Source organism: Microcaecilia unicolor, chromosome 10 (genome assembly GCF_901765095.1).
Source record: "Microcaecilia unicolor chromosome 10, aMicUni1.1, whole genome shotgun sequence".
Taxonomy (NCBI): Eukaryota; Metazoa; Chordata; class Amphibia; order Gymnophiona; family Siphonopidae; genus Microcaecilia; species Microcaecilia unicolor.
The window spans coordinates 159674132-159695324 of NC_044040.1; the positions used below are offsets into that span (position 1 = coordinate 159674132).

The following is a 21193-nucleotide window of genomic DNA, read 5'->3' on the forward strand; positions in this document are numbered from 1 at the left end:
AATGTTCCTCATGAGAGACTCCTTAAAAAAATTAAAAAGTCATGGGATAGGAGACAGCATCCTATTGTGAATTAGAAATTAGTTATTGGACAGAAAACAGAGAGTATGTTTAAATGGCCATTTTTCTCAGTGGAGGAGGGTGAATAGTGGAGTGCTGCAGGGATCTGTACTGGGAAACGTGCTATTTAACTTATTTATAAATGATCTGGAAATCAGAATAATGAGTGAGGTGATTAAATTTGCAGATGACACAAAACTATTCAAAGTTGTCAAAACACATATGGATGATGAAAAATTGCAGGAAAACCTTAGGAAACTGGAAGACTGGGCATCCAAATGGCAGGTGAAGTTTAATGTTGGCAAATGCAAAGTGATGCACATTGGGAAAAATAATCCAATGCTAGGGTCCATCTTAGAAGTCAGCACTCAAGAAAAAGATACAGATGTCATTGTAGACAATATGCTGAAATCAAAAAAGCAAACATGATACTAGGAATTATTAGGAAAGGGATGCAAAATAAAACCAAGACTATTATATTGCCTCTGTATTGCCTCATGGTGTGACCTCACCTTGAGTATTGGTTTCAGTTCTGGTCACTGTTTCTCAAAATGATATAGCAAAATTAGAAAAGGTTCAAGGAAGAGCGACCAGAATGATAAATGGGATGGAACTCCTCCTGTATGATGAAAGGCTAAAGACATTGGGGCTCTTCAGCTTGCAAAAGAGATGGCTGAGAAGGGAATATGATTGAGGTCTACAACAATCCTGAGTGGTGTAGAACGGGTAAAAGTGAATCTATTTTTCACTCCTTCAACAAGTGCAAAGACCAGGGAACACACAATGAAATTACATGGTAATACTTTTAAAACAAATAGGGGAAAATATTTTTTCACTCAAATAACATTTAAGCTGTGGACCTTGTTGTCGGAGTTTGTGGTAACAACAGGTAGCATATCTGGGTTTCAAAAAGGTTTGGGCAAAATCCTGGAGAAAAAGTTGATAGTCTGTTATTGAGATGGACATGTGGGTAGCCACTGCTTGCTCTGGAATTGATAGCATGGAATGTTGCCACACATTGGGTTTCTGCCAGGTACTTGTGACTTAGATTGGACACTGTTGGAAGCAGGATACTGGACTAGATGGACCATTGGTCTGACTCAGTATGGCTAGTCTTAAGTTCTTATGTTCTAACAGCATGATCCTATTCACCAGCAAAGGCCATTGTTATGAACTGTTTTGGCCTTTTCCTCCACATGGTTAGTGGGTTGAAATTCTTTATCTTGTGCTGAATCCTCAGTGTTAATACAGAAGTGACTGTTACTCTGTGATAAATTAATGGGAATTGTTTTATTTCATTTTAAAACTGATATGTATTGTCCCCCACTCCTCAATTAAGATACTATCCAGATAGTGCCACTAAAAATCATCACTGACTGCCCCAGCAGGATCTGGATAGTGCCAAGGAGGCACATGGGCAGAGAATCGGTTACGTGGTTAGAAGTGATGTCTGGATAACAATTTGGATAAAGCACTTACCTAACTGTAGGGTCCTTTTACTAAGCTGCTGGAAAAAGGGCCCTACACTGGCGGCGGGGGCCGTTTTTCCCGCACGCCAGGGCCCTTTTTCCTGCAGCCAGTAAAACCCCAAAAAATAAATTGCCATGTGGTGAGATAACTCTCAAAGCGAGGCCACGCGGCAGGGAGCTTTTACCACCACCCATTGAGGTTGCGATAAGGGCTCCGGCACTAGCCCGGCAGTAATCGAGCAGTACGCAGCGATGCCCTATTAGCACCGGGTTGCCACTGCTCTAGCCATTTCCAGGGGTTTTCTTTTTCCCCCAGAAATGGCACGCGCTCAGGGCAGGACTACCACTGGCGGCCGCATTTGGCTGACAGTAGTTCTAAAAGAGCAAGCGGTAAGCCTACATTGGGCTTACCTCCACTTTGTAAAAAGAACCTATTATGCATTAGTTTTCCAGATAGTGGTGTGAATATTGCTGTTATCCAGATGGCACGATTGCTCATTGTTCTATTTGGATATTCAGCGTCAACTGTCATCTGAATTTCCATATTTTCTTTTTGACAGCCGCAGCTGGATAAAAAAAAAAAATAGCTGACCACGGCAGTTGAATATATTGGCCTGGTATTATTTTATACAGATCATTTGTTGCTTCAGTGAGATTTATATCATTGTAGTCTTCTATATTAAAAAGTGACTTTACAGTAGCTATTATGCAATTCAATTATCCAGTTACTTCCATAACTCCTCAGCCTCTCTCTATAATCATGCTGAAATGAGCTATAGGCACATAATTCACACACATTATAAGGTCTGATTAATTTTCTGCCCCTTTTTTCTCAATTATTGTCACACTAATTTTAGTTAACTATTATCTGCAGCAAGCTATTATTAGAAAAAAGCATAGACATGCTAATGACCAGAATTATATGTTTCAAAACCAACAATGTTAAATCTTGCCTTGGGCTCACACAACATCAGGTCTTAACTTAAATCTCCCATAAGCACGGAGGAGCTATGCTTATCCCACCGCCATCTGATCCATTCTCTTAGGGGGGGGGGGGGTCTTTTAATAAGAAGGTAGCCTTTCTAGCTCGCGGTAGAAATGAGCTATGGTGGTGAGGTGCATTCTGACCACCACTTGATATTTTCTAGCCCCTGTCGCAGCCCTTGTGTGGACGAAACATGGCCATTGTTGGGCTTGTTTGTGTTTTATACCAGAATAAAAGGATCTTTTAGTTCTTACTGCTGAGTTTGATCTGCTTCTGTTCACCACCAATTAGGATTTGCATGCATTTCTGGCTGCATACTATTCTATACTGCATGGTGGCAAAATCCCATCACATGCAAATCAAAAAGAGAGTGTGACCATGGGAGAGGCATGGGCATGTCCGGGGTATTCCATAAGGTTGTGCACGTTGTTACAAAATACTGGGTCTTCGTGCCTAACTTGGGGGGAGGTCTTATACTTGAGGAATGAGATTTTGGCCTTTGAAAGCTAGTCAAAAAATATATTAAGTTAAAAAAAACCTACACACTAAAGAGAAGGGTATATAACATTGGCTGAGCAGCAGAGAGCCACTGTAATAGGGGATAAAAGGGGTTAATTTATAAAGAATTGTTTTAGGAAATGTAGGGTTTTCTAGGAGTGATATTGAAATAATTAATGAAATGTAAATACATTTAGGGTTGGTAAAGTTAGGACATTTGTGAAAAGGGAGGCAATTGGGGGGAGGGAGACAATATTTTGGAAGCAGGGATTGGATAGAAAGGTGTATGTCGAGGGCAGGCTTAGTGTTAGCAGGAGAGATTGAGGGTTACTGGGCAGGAAGGGAAAAATTGTATGGGAAAAGGAGTGTGGGTGAAATTCACCCACCCTGGTGGAATTTTTTTGTGTGTGTGTTTTAGAATTGGGAAGGTTGTGGGGGCCGCAGCTTGGTTATGGGATATTAAGTTTATTTTTGTAAATTTGGCCAGAATTTCAAATTATAGGGCCTAATTTAGGCCAAGCAATGTTGGTCTTGTGTGCATCACCGCCACAGGATGGGTCGTGACCCTATGTTACTGTGGGTCGTGGGATCGGTAATGAGGATGGTATGATAGGAGGAGGTTAAATGGTGAAGCTAGTACGTTACCATCTAGCTAAATGGGTGGTGATATGTTTGAAAAGGTTAAGGGGGTTCTTTACTAAAGCTTAGCTCGAGTTATCTGCTTTAGTAATCAACCCCCTTAGTTTGTAAAGTTGATGTTTAGCAAATAAAGCTGCGGTCGGTGTCTTCCAGTTTGAAAAATATAATTGCCTCGTATGTCATTGGATTTGGGTTTGTCTGTGAAGTGAAGCACATTTTTGTCCTTTAGATTGTAAGCTCCTTTGAGCAGGGACTGCCCTTCTTTGTGAAATTGTACAGCGCTGCATAACCCTAGTAGTGCTTTAGAAATGTTAAGTAGTAGTAGTAAGTGGCGAATTAAACTTGCGAATGCCAATGTTATCCAATAAAAAAGTTATTACATTTATTTCCTCTTTCTTTTGTTTTTATTTCTTAATTTGTAATATTTTCATGTTATCTTTTATATTTTGCTCAGTACAGAGGGACATGCGTCATTGCTTCACTTTCTCTGGTTTTTGTATTGTATGCAGTGTCTGGCTTCTTAAAAGTTCATTTTAATTTTTGTCTACATCTTTGGGATAAGTTTTTAGTTCCGGATTTAAAGGAGTGTTTTTGACAATTGAAAGCGGATAACGGAAGTACTGCTGAGCTATCTGTGTTCTACACAACATAGAGGTAGCCAAATTTTTTAAACTTTTTGCACATCGTCATGGCCAGGAATGCATTAAATTCCAGTCATGACAACACATAAACAATTTCTCACAGAAATTAGCTAAATTTGCTGAAAAGAGCCACCAACTTGCAATTTTTTATAAGGAGAAGTACATTGTCATTTTTATTTATTTGTTTACATCTAGCTCATACTTTTTTCAGCAGTAGTGCACGGTAAGTTACATTCATCTGCACTAGAGATTTCCTTGTCCTAATCTACATTACAATCTAATGGGTCCTTTTACTAAGCTGCATTAAGTACTAATACGTGCTTACTGCAGGTTAAAATGCACTACCACAGGGTGTGCCAGGCGTCCCGCAGTAGTTTTTCATGTCCACATGCTACCCACGTGCTAAAAAATTTTATTTTTTAGTGCTGGGAGTGTGGTTGGGGGCAAAGTGGGCATGGCTATGCTAATCAGTTAGCGTATGGGCATATCTGTGCTAATTGATTTGCACAGAATTAGCATGTAAGCCGTTTCCGCTCGCAAAATAGGGTGGCAGTAAGGGAACACGTACTAATGGGGAAATAAGAAAAATCTACCTTTTACCAGCAGCACTAAAAATGGCCTCAGCATGCAGGAAAGATCCGTGTTGGGGCTACTGCAGGCTGCATTTTAGCACTGCTTGGTAAAAGTACCCCAAAAATTGTACTTGCGAAATTGGAGGGTTAAGCGACTTTCCCAAGATCACAAGTAGGAACAGCAGGATCTGAACTGGGCTTTTTCGGTTGTCATCTTGCTGCTGTAACCTCTAGTCTATATATTTGTATGCTTTGTATACACTGATTTAAGAAGAAAAACTGAGCATTACACTTTTTATGCTGAATGATTTTCCCATTTCACACTTCTTTCAGTGAAAAGTGGCTTCCACTGTGTGCTGAAAATACAATCCTTGGCTAATGCATGCTCCATTGAACTCATAATGTATATATTTGGGGGCCTTTGTAGACTAGAGACACTGAAGGGGATTATTGAAGACCAAAAGTATCTCAAGGGCTCAGTTGTTATCCAAGTTCCATTGTAGCAGAATGTCCTTGGAGAGTGAGCAGTGAAAGGCTGTGTACTGTTCAAACAGATGATGTGTTAAAGTCTGGCTTTGAATGAAAGCTTGGGGGAAAAAAACAACAGCTTAGACAAGGAATGGTTCTGCACATGAGACTTATTTCCTAAATCAGAACAAAAAAGCTAAAAAGGGAGCAAGACAGTGTTTTTATATCATCTGTAAATATCAGCATTGCTATATATCAGTGTTTCCCAAGTCCAGTCCAGGCGTACCCCTTGCCAGTCAGGTTTTCAGGATATCCACAGTGAATATGCATGAAAGAGATTTGCATATCATGGAGGCAGAGTATGTAAAGTTCATGCATATTCATTGTGGATATCCTGAAAACCTGACTGGCAAGGGGTACTCCAGGACTGAACTTGGGAAACACTGTTATAGTTCATCAGTGGGGGTCATTTAACACCATTACTGCACATTTTCTTACCACAGGGCCTATTTTGTGCAATGGGCTAGATGATAAATAACATACATTTGGGCCTTGTTTACTAAGCCTCGCTAAAGGCGCATTAGCATTTTTAGCGTGTGTAAACTGTAGATGCTCACGATATTCCTATGGGCTCCAACACAGCGCACGCTAATTTTGTCACACACTAAAAATGCTAGCGCACCTTAGTAAACAGGGTCCAAAGGGTATTAAACAACCTAACCCTAAATGTTAATATCCAGTCTTTTTTGTATAATGAGATGTGACACATTTTTTTTCATTTTATATCTTTGGAGTTTGTAGTATTTAAAGCAATACTTCTTGTAATAATATGTTTCCTTACTCACCTATCACTTTCTCTGCTTTTCATATGATATTTATATTGATTTTAGGCCAAAGATTTATCTCCCAATATATAAAGGGTCTTAGGTGTTTAGCAAGGTGCTGTATTGGTGTAGCTAACTAGACATAATAATGACTGCTTTTAATGCTATCCAGGCGCCAGCTTTAAATATCGTTGCTGCCAGAGAACTCCTGGCTCCTCACAAACCCTGCCCCAATTCCACCCTGGCACTAACCAGAGAGTGTCATGGTATTCAGTTTCACTGTCCACTTAAGTGCCTACATATATATATATATATATATATATATATATATATATATATATATATATATATATAAGTGTGTGTGTGTGTGTGTGTGTGTTTAAGAATATAAGCGTTGTCATACTGGGACAGACCGACGATCCATCAAGCCCAATATCCTGTTTCCAGCAGTGGCCAATCGAGGTCACAGGCACCTGGCAAGATCCTAGAACAGTAACACAGATTTTATGCTGCTTATCCTAGAAATAAGCAATGGATTTTCCCAAGTCCATCTTAATAATGGCATATATACCTTTCTTTTAGGAAGTGAGCCAACCCGTTTTTAAACCATGCTAAGCTAACTGCTTTTACCACATTCTATTGCAACATGGAGCAATACAAAGACAGTACTGCTTTTGGGCAGTCCCGTGCAATTTAGTTGGCAGGAGTCTCTCCTGCACTGTTTAAACCACTTGAATATGGGCCTCCTAAATCATTCAAGATAAATATGAGTAGATAGAGGGATCAAATATACAAATTATGGTAGGATTTCACCTAAGGTCTGACTTCCAAAAACATTGATTATACAGGAGGAAAAAGCCTCAAGAAGCCCTCAAGTGCTATAAGCACAAAGAGCAGGACTGCTTCATCATCGGCATGAATAAACTTCCTTAGATAAATTCAACAGCAAACAGATTTTTGTGTCTTCATTACGTAGTAGTACCTCTACCAAGTTATGTCTCTTTAAAGCTGTCACCTGATTGGCTGCTGCGACTAAGTGCGTCTGACACTAACCCATTTAAAAAGGGTCGCCATTTTTTCTGTTTGCTGTCTTCCGTACGAAGAGACTGATGTGATCTCCCGATATATGCGGGAAATTATAGAACTGTGAGCTTGCGTGGAGTCTTGATGTATCCCTTCGTTGCTCATCTCCTGTTTTTCTTTTAATAGAACTCCCGACCGTTGGACCCTGAAGCAGGCAACGAAACGCTTGGCCACCATTCAAGCTGCTTTTTTCCTTACAATTTTGAAGTACAACGCTGCATTTTCTGTAGTTGAGATACAGGCTGTTTGGATGCTGTTAAACATATCTGAGGAGGTTTTTTCATGCCGATGATGAAGCGGTCCTGCTCTTTGTGCTTATGGCACTTGAGTGCTTCTTGAGGCTTTTTCCTCCTGTATAATCAACGTTTTTGGAAGTCAGACCTTAGGTGAATTCCTACCATAATTTGTATATTTGAACTGACTTTTATGGGTTTTACCCCATTTTTTGATTTAGTTTATAGATGGAGGGATCACCATTACCTTTTGGTGAGATGAGTGTAAAGAGTAAACAGGAACCGAAGGTGTTAATAAGCTAACCAAGTAAGAAGGGATGTTTAATTGCAAAGTACAAAAAAAAAAAACTAGGAGATGGATTTTAAATATGATCTGATGTAAAATTGGCAACCCATGATGACTAGAAGCAGAGGAGTGATGTGCTTAAATTTTGTGAGCATGATAGAAACGTTTGAAGGCCATATTTTTTACCAGCTGAATCCTGCTACTCAATCTGCCATACACCGTGATTCATGAAGCAGTTTCTCCAAATTCTTATTATTCCAAAAGAGCCTACGACAATTAATTTTCCTTAAAACAGAGATTCCCAAGCAGTGGGTCATGAGCCAAATGGATCGGTGATGAAATATGATATTTAAACTTAAATTTGAGAGTCACTAATACCCCACAGTAGGGAAACCTGATGTTTAATAGGGATTATGTGTCCATAGATTACAGAGCTAATGTGAGAGACAACTCTTTCCTATGAAACTAAACAATCTCCTACTTTAGTGGATTCTGTTTATTATTTTGAAATCAACTAGATACTACTATAATGCAGTCAGATTTTGATCTTCGTGATCAACACATGCCAACAGTTATATAGAATTTGCATAGAAATATGCACTAATTCAGAAGAACTGTATTAACATTTCCAATGAGGTAAAGAAAACATTAAGGGGCCCTTTTACCAAGCCACGTAGGTGTGTATGCACATCCTTCGTGCGTCAATTTTGAACTACAGCCTGGCTACTGTGTGGCTCAGGTGGTAATGTAATTTTTTATGCGTGTCCACTAAGCATGCCGGAAAAGTTCCTGCACGTAGCCCTAACTGGGCAGTAATTGGCATTCTATGCGCATAGACCATTACCAACTGGTTAACGTGCGAGACTTTACCACTAGGTTGATTGGTGGCGGTAAAGTCTCAGGCCCAAAATGGATGTGCGCCAATTTTTATTTTGTCGCAGATCCATTTTCAGCCAGAAAAAGGCCTTTTTTGCAGGCACGCTGAAAAATGGACCTGCACGCGTCCAATACATGTGTCTACACTAGTGAGGCCATTTTTCGGCACACCTTAGTAAAAGGACCCCTAAGAATAGCAGAGGGAATTGTCCTTAATGTATTCCACACTGAAGGTCTACAGAATGATAAATTGCAAAACAAAGCAAAAACCAAACAAACAAAACCAAAAGGAGTATTTAGTACATACAAAAAATAAAATACAAATTTAAAGATGTAGGTATTATTCCTAATTCCCACAAACAAGCAGTAAGAAGCTGATAGTAAACTAAGTCAAAGGCTAACCACATATCTAAGAGCACTAGGCTTCCTTTCCTTTGCCTTACTCAGGGGCCCTTTTAGGAAGCAGTGGTAAGCCCAACACAGGCTTACCACTCGCTAAAAAGGAAGTACTGCTGGGCTACTACAGCAGTCCGGCGGTAATTCCCACCCCCCAGCACACGCCACTTCCGGTGCTGCAAAAATATTTATATTTTTGTAGTGCTGGTGTGTACCCGGCAGTAATCAGCCAGTGCCACGTGCCTCCTGGTTACCCTCAATGGGTGGTGGTAAGTACTTCCCCCCTAAATAGCTGTACGGCACGGCCATTTCTTGAAAAAGACAAAGACCTGCCTTTTACCTGCTGAGGTAAAAGAGGGCCTTGTCGCGTGTCAAAAACATGCGCCAATGCCAGCGCAGACCCTTTTTTGCTGCAGTATTATAAAAGCACCCCTCAAGTTGGTGTTGGGAGGAAAAGTTACAGAACATGCAGAGTACATATCCAAAGATAATACTTAATATGGAAGATGACAGATGGCACCTAATGTTCCCCAGTATCTAGTCCACAATGATAACTTAAAATAGTAGAAAAGCATATATTTAAAATATGTAAGACTTTTCATTATTATATTTGTGTGTGTGTGTGTGTGTGTTTTGCCTTAAGCAATGTGATCATGAGTTAAAGGGTGTTTCTATATTGTGTACTGACATGCAAACTCCTGAAAGCAACTACATATCTGAGATTTTATTTCTTTTTTCTCTTTAATTGGCAGGTAACATCAGAAATACTGAGAAACTGAGCTATGATAAACAGCACCAATTTGACATCATGGTAACAGCTTACGACTGTGGGCAGAAACATGCAACACAGAATGTGCTTGTACAGATTGATGTTAAGCCAGTGTGCAAACCAGGGTGGCAAGGTACAGTATATAGAATCCTCTTTCAGTTGTATCTTACAAGAGACATTGGAATAAGAATTATTTTGATTTAGTGCAAGATTTTATGTTGCGTTTTCAAAATAATTTGATGTAATAATACAGTCATCAGACATTGAGTATAATAATTGCTTGCAAATGTTGATATTCAGATTTACCTGATTAACTTCCGGATAAATATTTAACTTTACAAATTAGGGTTACATTTTAGTTGGGCAACTTGGTTTCCAGTTAAAATTTAACTTGTTAAGAATGAGACAGATGTTCCAGGAATGTGGCTAAAATGTAACTGGGTAGCCCAATATTCATTTGTATCCAGTTAGCTTTGATCAGAAAAAAAAACACTTGTTCTAAAGTTAAACAGAGGAAGCCCAGACTTAAACAATGTCTTTCTGAATTTCTTTTTTTGAATTATTTTTCAGGCCCTGTTTACTAAGCTGCGTTATAGCTGCATTAGCATTTTTAATGCGCATTAACCGTATACACGCCTACAATATCCGTATAGGCACCTACATGGTTAACATGCACGCTAATTGTAGGCATGTTTAAAAAACTAACTCACCTTAGTAAACAGGGCCCTTAGAGTTGTATTTCAATTTATCCAGTGTCTTCCGGAAATCACTAAAGACGAACCTGTTTCAAAAGGCATACCCCACCGACCCAACTTAAATGCCTCAGCAATACAACAAAACTCAAGTACGTAATTTGTATCCCATATTTTCCCACCTATTTGCATGCTCAATGTGGCTTTCATAGTATCGGAGAGGTTTGAAGTCTCCGGGTAACAAATACAAAGTGATGTTGTGGTAGGATACAGTTCATGTATCGTGGCCACATTAGGGAATCGTACGGCGGAAGAGTTGAAGTACGTAATGGACATATGTAATAAATATATTGTGAATTTTTAAAGTATAACTCTCTACTATAACCCCCCCCCCCCCCGGTTTACTAAGCTGCGCTAACAGCTGCCAGTCTGCTAATGCCAACACAGCCCATTCACTTTGAATAGGCTGTGTCGGCATTGCCACATTGCAGCAACTAGCGCAGCTTAGTAAACAGGTGGAATAGTTATTCCTGCTGCAGTTTATTTTACTATTTATTTATTAGGATGGAAAAATTCACACAAGTATAATCTGATCTAATTTGGCTTTCATGTACTGTTTTTCTGATCTACCGAGGACAGCCCAATGTTATTTGCTACATTATAAAATATATAATCAAATAGGAATAATATAAATACAGTTAAAATACATAATAATACATTAATGTAATCCCTGGCCCAGCAGCAATGATCAGACCCATTCTCACCGGGAAGTTCCTTCTTATTTCAAGCTCAAATAAACAATAACTACCATTCAATAAAAACCACAACCAGACCACCAGGAAGCATACAATTGCAATATTCATTGATTGATTGCATTTATATATCAATTACTTGCAAAACTCTAAGCAGCAAAATTAGCAATTACTAATAAGTTGACCTAAATAAATACATTTAAGAATTTAGGGGTCATTTTACAGAGGCGCGCTGAAAAATGTCTTGCAGTAGTGTAGGCATGGGTTTTGGGCGCGCACCGATCCATTTTTTAGCGCACCTGTAAAAAAGGCCTTTTTTTTTGCCGAAAATGGACGTGTGGCAAAATGAAAATTGCTGCGTGTCCATTTTGAATCTGAGACCTTACCGCCAGCCATTGACCTGGCGGTAAAGACTCGCATGTTAACCGGGTGGTAATGACCTACACGTGCCAAATGCCACTTGCCAGCGCGTCCGTTACATGCGCCTGAAAATAAAAAAATATTTTTCAGACGCACAAATCGAATGCAAAAATTAAATTACTGCAAGAGCCATATGGTAGTCTGGTGGTAACTCCATTTTGGCATGCATAGATGCTTACGCTGCTTAGTAAAAGGGCCCCTTAATAACATAGAATCAATATCATCCCATAGGCCTTAGAGAAATCCACACTATACTTACTCAAACCAGCCGATGCACCTGTTACAATGTGAAGGTCCTTTATACTCTTCCAAACTGGTGCTTCTTCCCCAGAGATAACAGAAACACTTTCCCAGTTCTTACAAGGCACTTCAATGGGATACTCAAAAGGGCACTCAAAATCTATCCAGTAAAACTATTTTCCAGTCACTATATTTGTGCTGATGAAAACTAAGGTAAGAAGAAAACTTTAATCATTTTCTACAGATATTGCTCTGAAAGATTTGAATGTTCTTCTCTATGGCATACGTTTAAATAAAATTCTCCATTTATGAGCATGGCTAGAGTTGCCTTAGTAGGTGCTATAGCACATTAATATCAGTAATATTTAACACTAATTTGTAAAGTTAAATATGAGTGAATTGTGCTTTAGTTTTATCAGGAAATGAAAAGTTAATGTCTTGGGTTATATTTACATATTTACATAGGGGGCTCAGTTGTCCTTTGAGCCTTTCATAAAGTTTTTCCAAAGCCGAGAGAGAGAAATTTACAGCCTTTTTGAAAGAATTCACTCAAGGTGGTATACATCAAGAATAAGTCAACATAAACAATAGACAATTACAGCAGCAAAAATATTCAAACAATAGAAAGTATGGCATAGTATGCTACATTACAGTGTCAACACAATATACAATAAAACATTTTAATAGACAGTATAGGGTATAAGGAAAGACTGCACATATAGTTAGAGTAACAGGTGTAAGAAATAGGGTGCTAATTTAAAGAAATTGCAAATGAGGTCAGAAATGTTCTTGAATATCATTCTAACTAGAGTAGGAGTGGATAAATATATCCTGCTATAGTAACACTAATCAGGATAACTCTCCTGTAGGCTAAATCCTTCATTCCATTTGTAGCCTATTATCTCTGGTTCAGCCTTTTTAAAATTGTCAGGTATTATGAGCTTAGAAGAGTGCACCAGAACTTCCCCTAATCTGCATGCCTTTACAGCAATATATTCCCTGCTGTGATTATCTGTCTAGTCAAACTGTAAGAGAAGACTGTGTTTGATCTGTAGTTTGTCTTGGGAGTAGCTATTTCCACAAAGCAAGAGGCTTGCCAACTTTCTTCCTGATGTTTGAAGAGCAAGAGGCGGTAAACAGTTTGCTCATGCTTTTCTTCCAGGGATATTTTTTTGAATCCTAAGAATGAGGACTAGTGAAGGTGTAGGTTATGGCTTTCCAAGCTTCTATCCAATTATATGATGCCATTTTAACACTTAAAATTTAATAATGAAAACAAAATAGCAGACCCCCCCCCCCCCCCCATTCCCCTCACCTTTAAGTAATAGCCAACTAGGGGCTGTTTCACATGTGTAATTTAGTAGCTCCCAGGGTAGATTTTTCAGAAGCTGGAAAAATAAAGAGGAAGGGGCAAAAACCACCACTTCTTGCAGATGTCTGACCCCCCCCCCCCCCCCCCCGTGCATTGCCAGGAGGAATTAGTGTCCCTTCTTATTTATTTACTACACCACACAATCCAGAAAGTTGTTTGCCACTTAAAATAGTAACACAGATAGTTAAAAACATAATACAATAAAATATATACTTCTCAAATAAAAATAAACAAAATCAACCTTAGTTAAATACCAAGCAATAAACCTCCAAAATAAATAATTAGGAGTTACTACATATTACTGATTAAGGGTCCTGTTTACTAAAGCACATTAGCATTTTTATTGCGCCTATAATTAGTGGATGCATTAACCCTGTAGGCGCCTATAAGGATGTTGTAGGCATGTACACACAGCGCATGTTAAAGACGCTAACGCGCCTATAACGTAGCTTAGTAAACAGAGCCCTAAAAGCTTGTCGAAATAAAAATGTCAAGTCCTTTCTTAAAAAGAGCAACACCCTGAACCAATCTTAAAGATACAGGCAAGCAATTCCACCAAGTTGGACCCATAACTAAATTTTTTTTAATGATATTCCTCTAATCTTATTTCACGACAGTAGGAGTGTCCACCCAAAAATGTGAAGGAAGATCTTAAAGTCCTCACTGGATTATGGATTTTCAGCCTAGCAGATATCTGGAGTGAGACTACCCCTCTCCTTTTACAAAGCCGTGTGGAAATGCCAATACAGCTCATTACTGCACCAGCAGCCGCTAATGCAGTTTTTTTTCTTTTAAATATGTTTTTAATTGGCATAGAAGGATAAAATTTGGGCTTTCATAGGGCAATTTTTCCAAATTGGTTAATTTTATGCATTCAGGGGGTCTTTTACAAAGTCACACTAGCGTTTATAGCTCACGGTAAAAATCAGTGGCAGTAAATGCTGAGATGCCCATTATATTCCTATAGGTGTCTCAGCGTTTACTGCCAGCTGATTTTTACCTTGAGCTAAAAATGCTAGCTCAGCTTTGTAAAACGCTCCCTCAATTAGAAGGTGGGAGTCTAACAAAATACAATTTTCCTCAGCAATCTTCCTGATACACAAACTATATTACCTCAATAAACCAAGAAAGTTAAAAATAAAAAAAGTATATAAAAAAACTGTGAGTGTGATGTGCTCAGAAAACAATATATGACTTATATCAATGTGGAAAAACTTCACCTTCAGCCACTGTCATCTATCATTGCACATCAGTTTTCTGCATGCCATGACAGGAACGAACCTCACTCCTAAGGTCAGGCACGCGGAGGAAAATTTCAGTCTCTCAAATATTTTGCTAACACTCACCGTAAAACTTGCATCATCCCAAATAAAGTTTCCCTCTGGAGTTCATAACATATATAGGTACCTTATCCAGGTGTGTTTGGAAATTGTTTTTGATCAAGCCTGTGGCTCCCAAAATGATGGGAAATATTTCTTTATCTTTGCCACATTTTCCTGTACTCAGACTGCATTTCTTGGAACTCAAGAATGTTCTCTCTCTCAACGCAATTCACAGGGACCGGCACCTCTATTATTAATGCTGTTTTGGTGGTGGGGGTTTTTCTTTTTACCACTATGTCCGGTTTTCTTGAATCCAGCTCTTTGTCCCAAGTGATCATAACCTCTTTATTTTCCATAGTTCTCTTAGGGTCATGATCCCAATTTCTTTTATGGTACAATGATGTATTCAGATTGTGGCCTTGAGTATTTAGATATTGGATAGAATATATGTTAGTCTAAAATTTTCAAGGCTATACATTTCATACAGAGATTATCTTTAAATTCAACATTGACCTATCATGGAAGATCTTTCTCAGTGATCGGTATGTGTATTATTTCTTCACTAACGCTATTCCATAAGTCACTACATATTGGACAAAATATTAAAATTAGCTGTAACAGCTGAATGTTTAATTTTGTAACTACAGCAACTTCAGCAGAATGCTTTATAGCCACATATACCAGTGAGAAAAACAATTGATAAATCAGGCAGCCCCTGGTAGTCTAGTGGCAAAGGACGTGTGGTTCCCCTCTGTTCACACCCCACTTGGCTCCAGGTTTCAGATAATGCCGGTGATCACTAGTGGTGGCCTTGCAGTACTACTGCCAGGGATCATACTTTCATATATAGGGTGATTGCATGTATTTGCATACTGTGAATCTCATACCCTACCGACCCAACTAAATGCCTGAACTCTGCTACACAACAAAACTCAAGTACGTAATGGACATTAATCAACTCTTCCGTTGTACAACTCCCTAATGTGACAGTGCTGCATGAACTCTATCCTATCACAACATTACCTTGTATTTGTTCACCGTAGACTTCAAAGCCTCTCTGGTACTATGTAAGCCACATTGAGCCTGCAAATAGGTGGGAAAATGTGGGATACAAATGTAACAACTAAATAAATAATATATAACCCACATTGCAGTAGTATAGCGTATATAAGGCTAACATTGCATGAATTTGCCATTTACTCCCGGATTCTATATATTGTGCCCAAAATTGGGTACCAACATGTAGGCATGGATCTAAGATGTGCGCCCAACTAAATTTGCTAATGAGCCAATTAGTGCCAATAATTGGGTGCTAACTGGCACCAGTTTGTTTGGATTCACATCTTGCAATGCACTATTCTATAATACTATGCGCCCAAATCTCATAGAGCAACTCTCAAAATGGGGTGTGGCCATGGGAGGTATGTGGGTGGATCAGGGGCATTCCTAACATTTGTGCACAGTGTATAGATTACCGGGGATTACACCTGGTTTCAGCAGGTGGAAGTCCTGGTGCCCAGATTTGGGCGCTGAAGTCAGCACTCTATGCCATGTTGTAATGGGCATTCATCTTTGAGTACCCATTATAGAATAGCATTGAGCATCAATTTTTTCTGGTGCTGAGTTTTGAGTGCCATTTACTTAATTTATCCCTTAATGTGCATTATTTGTCAAAAATCATGTGTTCTTTCCTTAATGCACATTAATAACTACCCCCCCCCCCCCCCCCCCAAACACACACACACACTTACCCTTACTTAGAGGCAGTTGCCAGGCACTCTAAAACATGATTGTTAGATCAATTTTGAAAAAGCCCACACTCGGTGCTCTTGACCTTGCCAGCTATCATGCTACTTCCTATCTCCTATATCTGGCATAGGCGATTGAGAATGTGATATTGAGGCAACTTCAGAAGTTCATTGATAATTACATTTTTAGCCATATTAGTACAGCTTTCACTATGCTTTCAGTATGGAATTTCTTTCCAGTACTGATGTGGTCTATTGTTTTGACTGGGAACTATATATATGTAACACAGGTCCCACCGGCCAGCTCATTCTGGTCTGCATCACCCAGGCCACAAACAAACATCAGGTCCACCAATACACTCTCATTCAGTGTCTAGTCTCAGTCATATGAGCTTGGGCACAGGTCAGGGCCGGACTTAATCTGGTAGGCCGTAGGATGTTATGCTGGGTTTGCTTGAGTACTCTTGATCAGTCTGGGAGCAAGGGCTTCACTCTCACTTCCAAGAAATACTCGCCTCACCAAGTATTTGTAGTTTTATGCAAAACCAAACTTCACTGAACTACAGGCAGCTTAACTACTTTTTGGAACAACAGTCAATTTGTAATCCAATTTGATATCAGATGCAAACTGTAAGTCCAGAGCAACTTAGGGATATGGTGTATCTTCTTAAATGCAATTTAAAATCCTATACATATTTACAGCTTCTCCTGCCAATACCCAGCCCTTTTGGGTGAAACAGTCTAAGGCTGTGCCTGCTGCACTTGTGCAGCAAGCAGATTTCCATCTTTGGACCAGACCTCCCTGTATGTCCACTCCTCTCCTCCAAAGGAGTACCTCTCCGGGCTACGACTTTTGATTCCGAACAGCTCTTCACTGTTCCTGCTCTCAGGCTGGGATCCCCTATTTCCCACCTGGAGCACTCCTCCTTTCTCATGGTTCATGCTGGAATTAGCAGAAACCACCTGTATGGTCAGCCTTAGTTTCGTGAACCCATCCAGAACTCCCCTTCTCCTCCAAGGGTCCTGGTGGGGGGGGGGGGGGGTACAGGCATCCAAAGACTTTTTGCACTCCCCATCACTAACATTTATTAATTCCTAACTCCTTCCCTACTGTCATTCAATAACCAGAAACACTTCGCTCTGCAACCTACCCCCATGAGCTGGATCCTTTACCACCGAAAACTCAGAACCCTCCCCTCAGAAAATTCTGAGAGTTCTACATTCTGGGGATTACATATATATTCAGTCTTGCATCACAGTAGCATTTCATACTTCAGCCCACAAGAGTCTCCTGTGCCTTCTCCAAAATCTCAGCATTGCCTCCATGGAACTGCACTGGGAACTCCAGTTTAGGATTCATAAGAAACACATCATTTTTCAATAGTGATTAAGGTTCTAAGTTTGAAATATCCTAATACAATCTAGGGCCACCTCCCCTCCTCTAGATGATGTAGGGTTTATGTGATTTGTAGGTGTTATACCAGGTACTTCTGAGAAACAGTGGATCATTGTTGCGCTGTCCAGCAGCTTGACCAAAAGCAAGCAAGACAGGCAGACACAGATAGGGAAAACAGTTGAAACAGTATTTCAGTTTTGTCAGTTACCATAAACCATTCTTGTGCAGTCAAACACTAAAGCAAGGATAAGTGTACACCCTCAAGCTAAAAAAAAAAAGTTTCTATCTATATGAAAATCAAGGAAAGAGGATGTTATATTTGTAGCAGTGATGATGTGTACAAAATAGTGAAAATTCTTGGATGTCTGTTAGGGAGGGAGGTAAGAGAATTATTTGAGCAGTTCATTTCTATAAAAATACTAGCTCAGGACCTCTTTTACTAAGGGGCACTTGCATTTTTACCACACGCTAATATTTAGAGTACATTAAATGTTAAAGACGTCCATAGGAATATATGCCAGAAATGGCTCCCGGACAGTTAAGTCACCTGTTCAGGGCAAACTGGTTTGGTTTGATATAAGGGCGAAGGTGGAGTGCGGACGCACCAAACTCAAAGTACTGGATTTCAGACGTACTGATTTTGATAAAATGGGGGAATACCTGAAGAAGGAGCTGTTGACGTGGGAAGGCATAGGAGAAGTGGAAAAACAGTGGTCCAAGCTAAAGGCTGCTATAAATATGGTGACTGATCTTTTTGCGAGGAAAGTAAACAAAAACAAGAGAAGCAGGAAACCTATATGGTTCTCCAAACAAGTAGCTGAAAAAATAAGAGCAAAAGAGGCTTTGTTCAAGAAATACAAAAGAACACAATGAGAGGATCACAGAAAAGATTATCAGATTAAACTGAAAGAAGTGAAGAGGGAAATATGGCTAGTGAAAGCGCGAGCGGAAGAAAAAATGGCTAAAGATGTAAAGAGAGGTGACGACTTTTTTCAGATATATTGGAGAAAGGAGAAGAGATAGGAATGGAATTGCGAGACTGAAAGATAATGAGAATGGCTATGTAGAGAGTGACGAAGATAAATTGAACGTGCTAAACAATTATTTCTCTTTGGTGTTCACGGAGGAAAATCCTGGGGAAGGACCGTGGTTGGCTGCCGAGGGAACATCTGGGAATGGAGTGGATACTGCGCCGTTTACGGAAGAAAGAGTTTATAAACAGCTGGAGAAGGTGAACAAAGCTATGGGGCCGGATGGGATACATCCCAGGATACTGAAGGCGCTCAGAGAGGTCCTGGCGGTACCTCTTAAAGATTTATTTAATAGATCTTTAGAGATGGGAGAGGTTCCGCGAGATTGGAGATGAGCGGATGTGGTCCTTCTTCACAAAAGTGGAGACAGGGAAGAAGTGGGAAACTACAGACCGGTAAATCTCACGTTGGTGGTAGGAAAAATAATGGAGTTGCTGCTAGAAGAAAGGTTAGTTAACTTTCTAGAAACTGACGGGTTACAGGACCCGAGGCAACATGTCTTTACCAAAGGAAAATCCTGCCAAATTAATCTTATTGACTTTTTTGACTGGGTGACCAAAGAACTGGTTGAGGGTCGTGTGCTAGATGTAATCTACTTGGACTTCAGCAAAGCCTTTGATGCGGTCCCCCACAGAAGACTTGTGAATAAGCTGAAAGGGTTGAACTTAGGACTGAAAGTGGTGAACTGGATAAGAAACTGGTTGACCGACAGGTGACAGAGGGTGGTGGTAAATGGAATCTGCTCGGAGGAAAGGAGTGTGAGCAGTGGAGTTCCTCAGGGGTCGGTGCTGGGGCCTATTCTGTTTAATATATTTGTGGGAGATATTGATGAAGGGTTGGAAGGAAAGGTGTGCCTTTTTGCGGATGACACAAAAATAGCCAATAGAGTGGATACCCTGGAGGGAGTAGAAACGATGAGAAGGGATGTCTGAATGTTAGAAGAATGGTCGAGGGTCTGGCAGTTCAAATGCAATTAATAGAGGATAATCTGGGGTTACTTGCTTTTCATGGAGATAACGGGGTGACAACAGTCAGCAATCTCGACTCTTGGCGGCTGAAACGCCGGTGCATGTGCACTAAGTTCTTAAATATACAGGCTACTTATGACTTCACATGTGGGTAACCGCCCACCAATCAATCGCCTTGTTAAGTCCTTTAGGGAAAGTGGTCTGCCATTTAAAAATGTACTGCCAAAAAGTGTAGAGTGATGCACTTGGGGTGCAGAAACCCAAAAGAGAGATACTGGATAGGAGGGGAGAGATTGGTAAGCTCGACTCAGGAGCGAGACCTTGGGGTGTTGGTGTCGGAGGATCTGAAGGTGCAGAAACAATGCTGCAAGGCGACGACCGTGGCCAGAAGGATGCTAGGCTGTGTAGAGAGGAGCATAACCAGCAGAAGAAAGGAGGTGTTGATGCCCCTCTACAAGTCATTGGTGAGGCCCCACTTGGAGTATTGTGTTCAGTTTTGGAGGCCGTATCTTGCTAAAGAAGTAAAAAGACTGGAAGCGGTGCAAAGAAAAGCTACGAAAATGGTATGAGATTTGTGTTGAAAACTGTAAGAAGAGAGACTTGCTGACCTGAACATGTATACCTTGGAGGAAAGGAGAAACAGGGGTAATATGATACAGATGTTCAAATATTTGAAAGGTATTAATCCGCAAATGAACCTTTCCGGAGATGGGAAGGCGGTAGAACTAGAGGACATGAATTGAGGTTGAAGGGGGGCAGACTCTGGACTAATGTCAGGAGTATTTTTTCACAGAGAGGGTGGTGGATATGTGGAATGTCCTCCCACAGGAGGTGGTGGAGATGAAAACGGTAATGGAATTCAAATGTTCGTGGGATAAACACAAAGGAATCCTGTTTAGAAGGAATGGTTCTGCAGAATCTTAGCGGAGATTGGGTGGTGACACCGGTAATTGGAAACAAAACAGGAGCTGGGCAGACTTCTATGGTATACGCCCTGATCGTGACTGAATAGATAAGGGATGGGCTGGAATGTAAATTTATGGGGTTTTGATGTTAGCTTCAGAAATTAGTTCAAGAACAGTACTGGGCAGACTTCTATGGTCTGTGCCCTGAGAAAGGCAAGGACAAATCAAACTTGGGTATACATATAAAGTATCACATGCCATGTAAAACGAGTTTATCTTGTTGGGCAGACTGGATGGACCGTACAGGGCTTTATCTGCCGTCATTTACTATGTTACTATGTTAATGGTTATCTTTGCTGAAAATAACCAGGTAGTGGCGAATTTAAAACCGGCTATTTGGGGAGCATTTCGGATGCACAGTTGGCATTTGGTTAAGTGCCAATATTCAGCACTTAACTAGTTAAAATGGCTCTCCTTGCCAGCCTGTGCTTGCAGTTCCTGGAACTGCAGGGAATAATTTCCTGTGGGTTTAGCAGAGGGCTGCCAGCTG

General features: G+C 40.2%; 1 protein-coding gene across 1 annotated transcript in view; it reads left to right on the forward strand.

Moving 5' to 3' along the window:
- CLSTN2 (calsyntenin 2) overlaps positions 1-21193 on the forward strand; it is a 1123462-nt gene that overhangs the window by 706566 nt on the left and 395703 nt on the right. The window contains exon 6 of the mRNA XM_030216144.1: positions 9781-9930. Within this exon, the coding sequence (XP_030072004.1) occupies positions 9781-9930 (150 nt within the window). The remainder of the gene's footprint in view (positions 1-9780; positions 9931-21193) is intronic.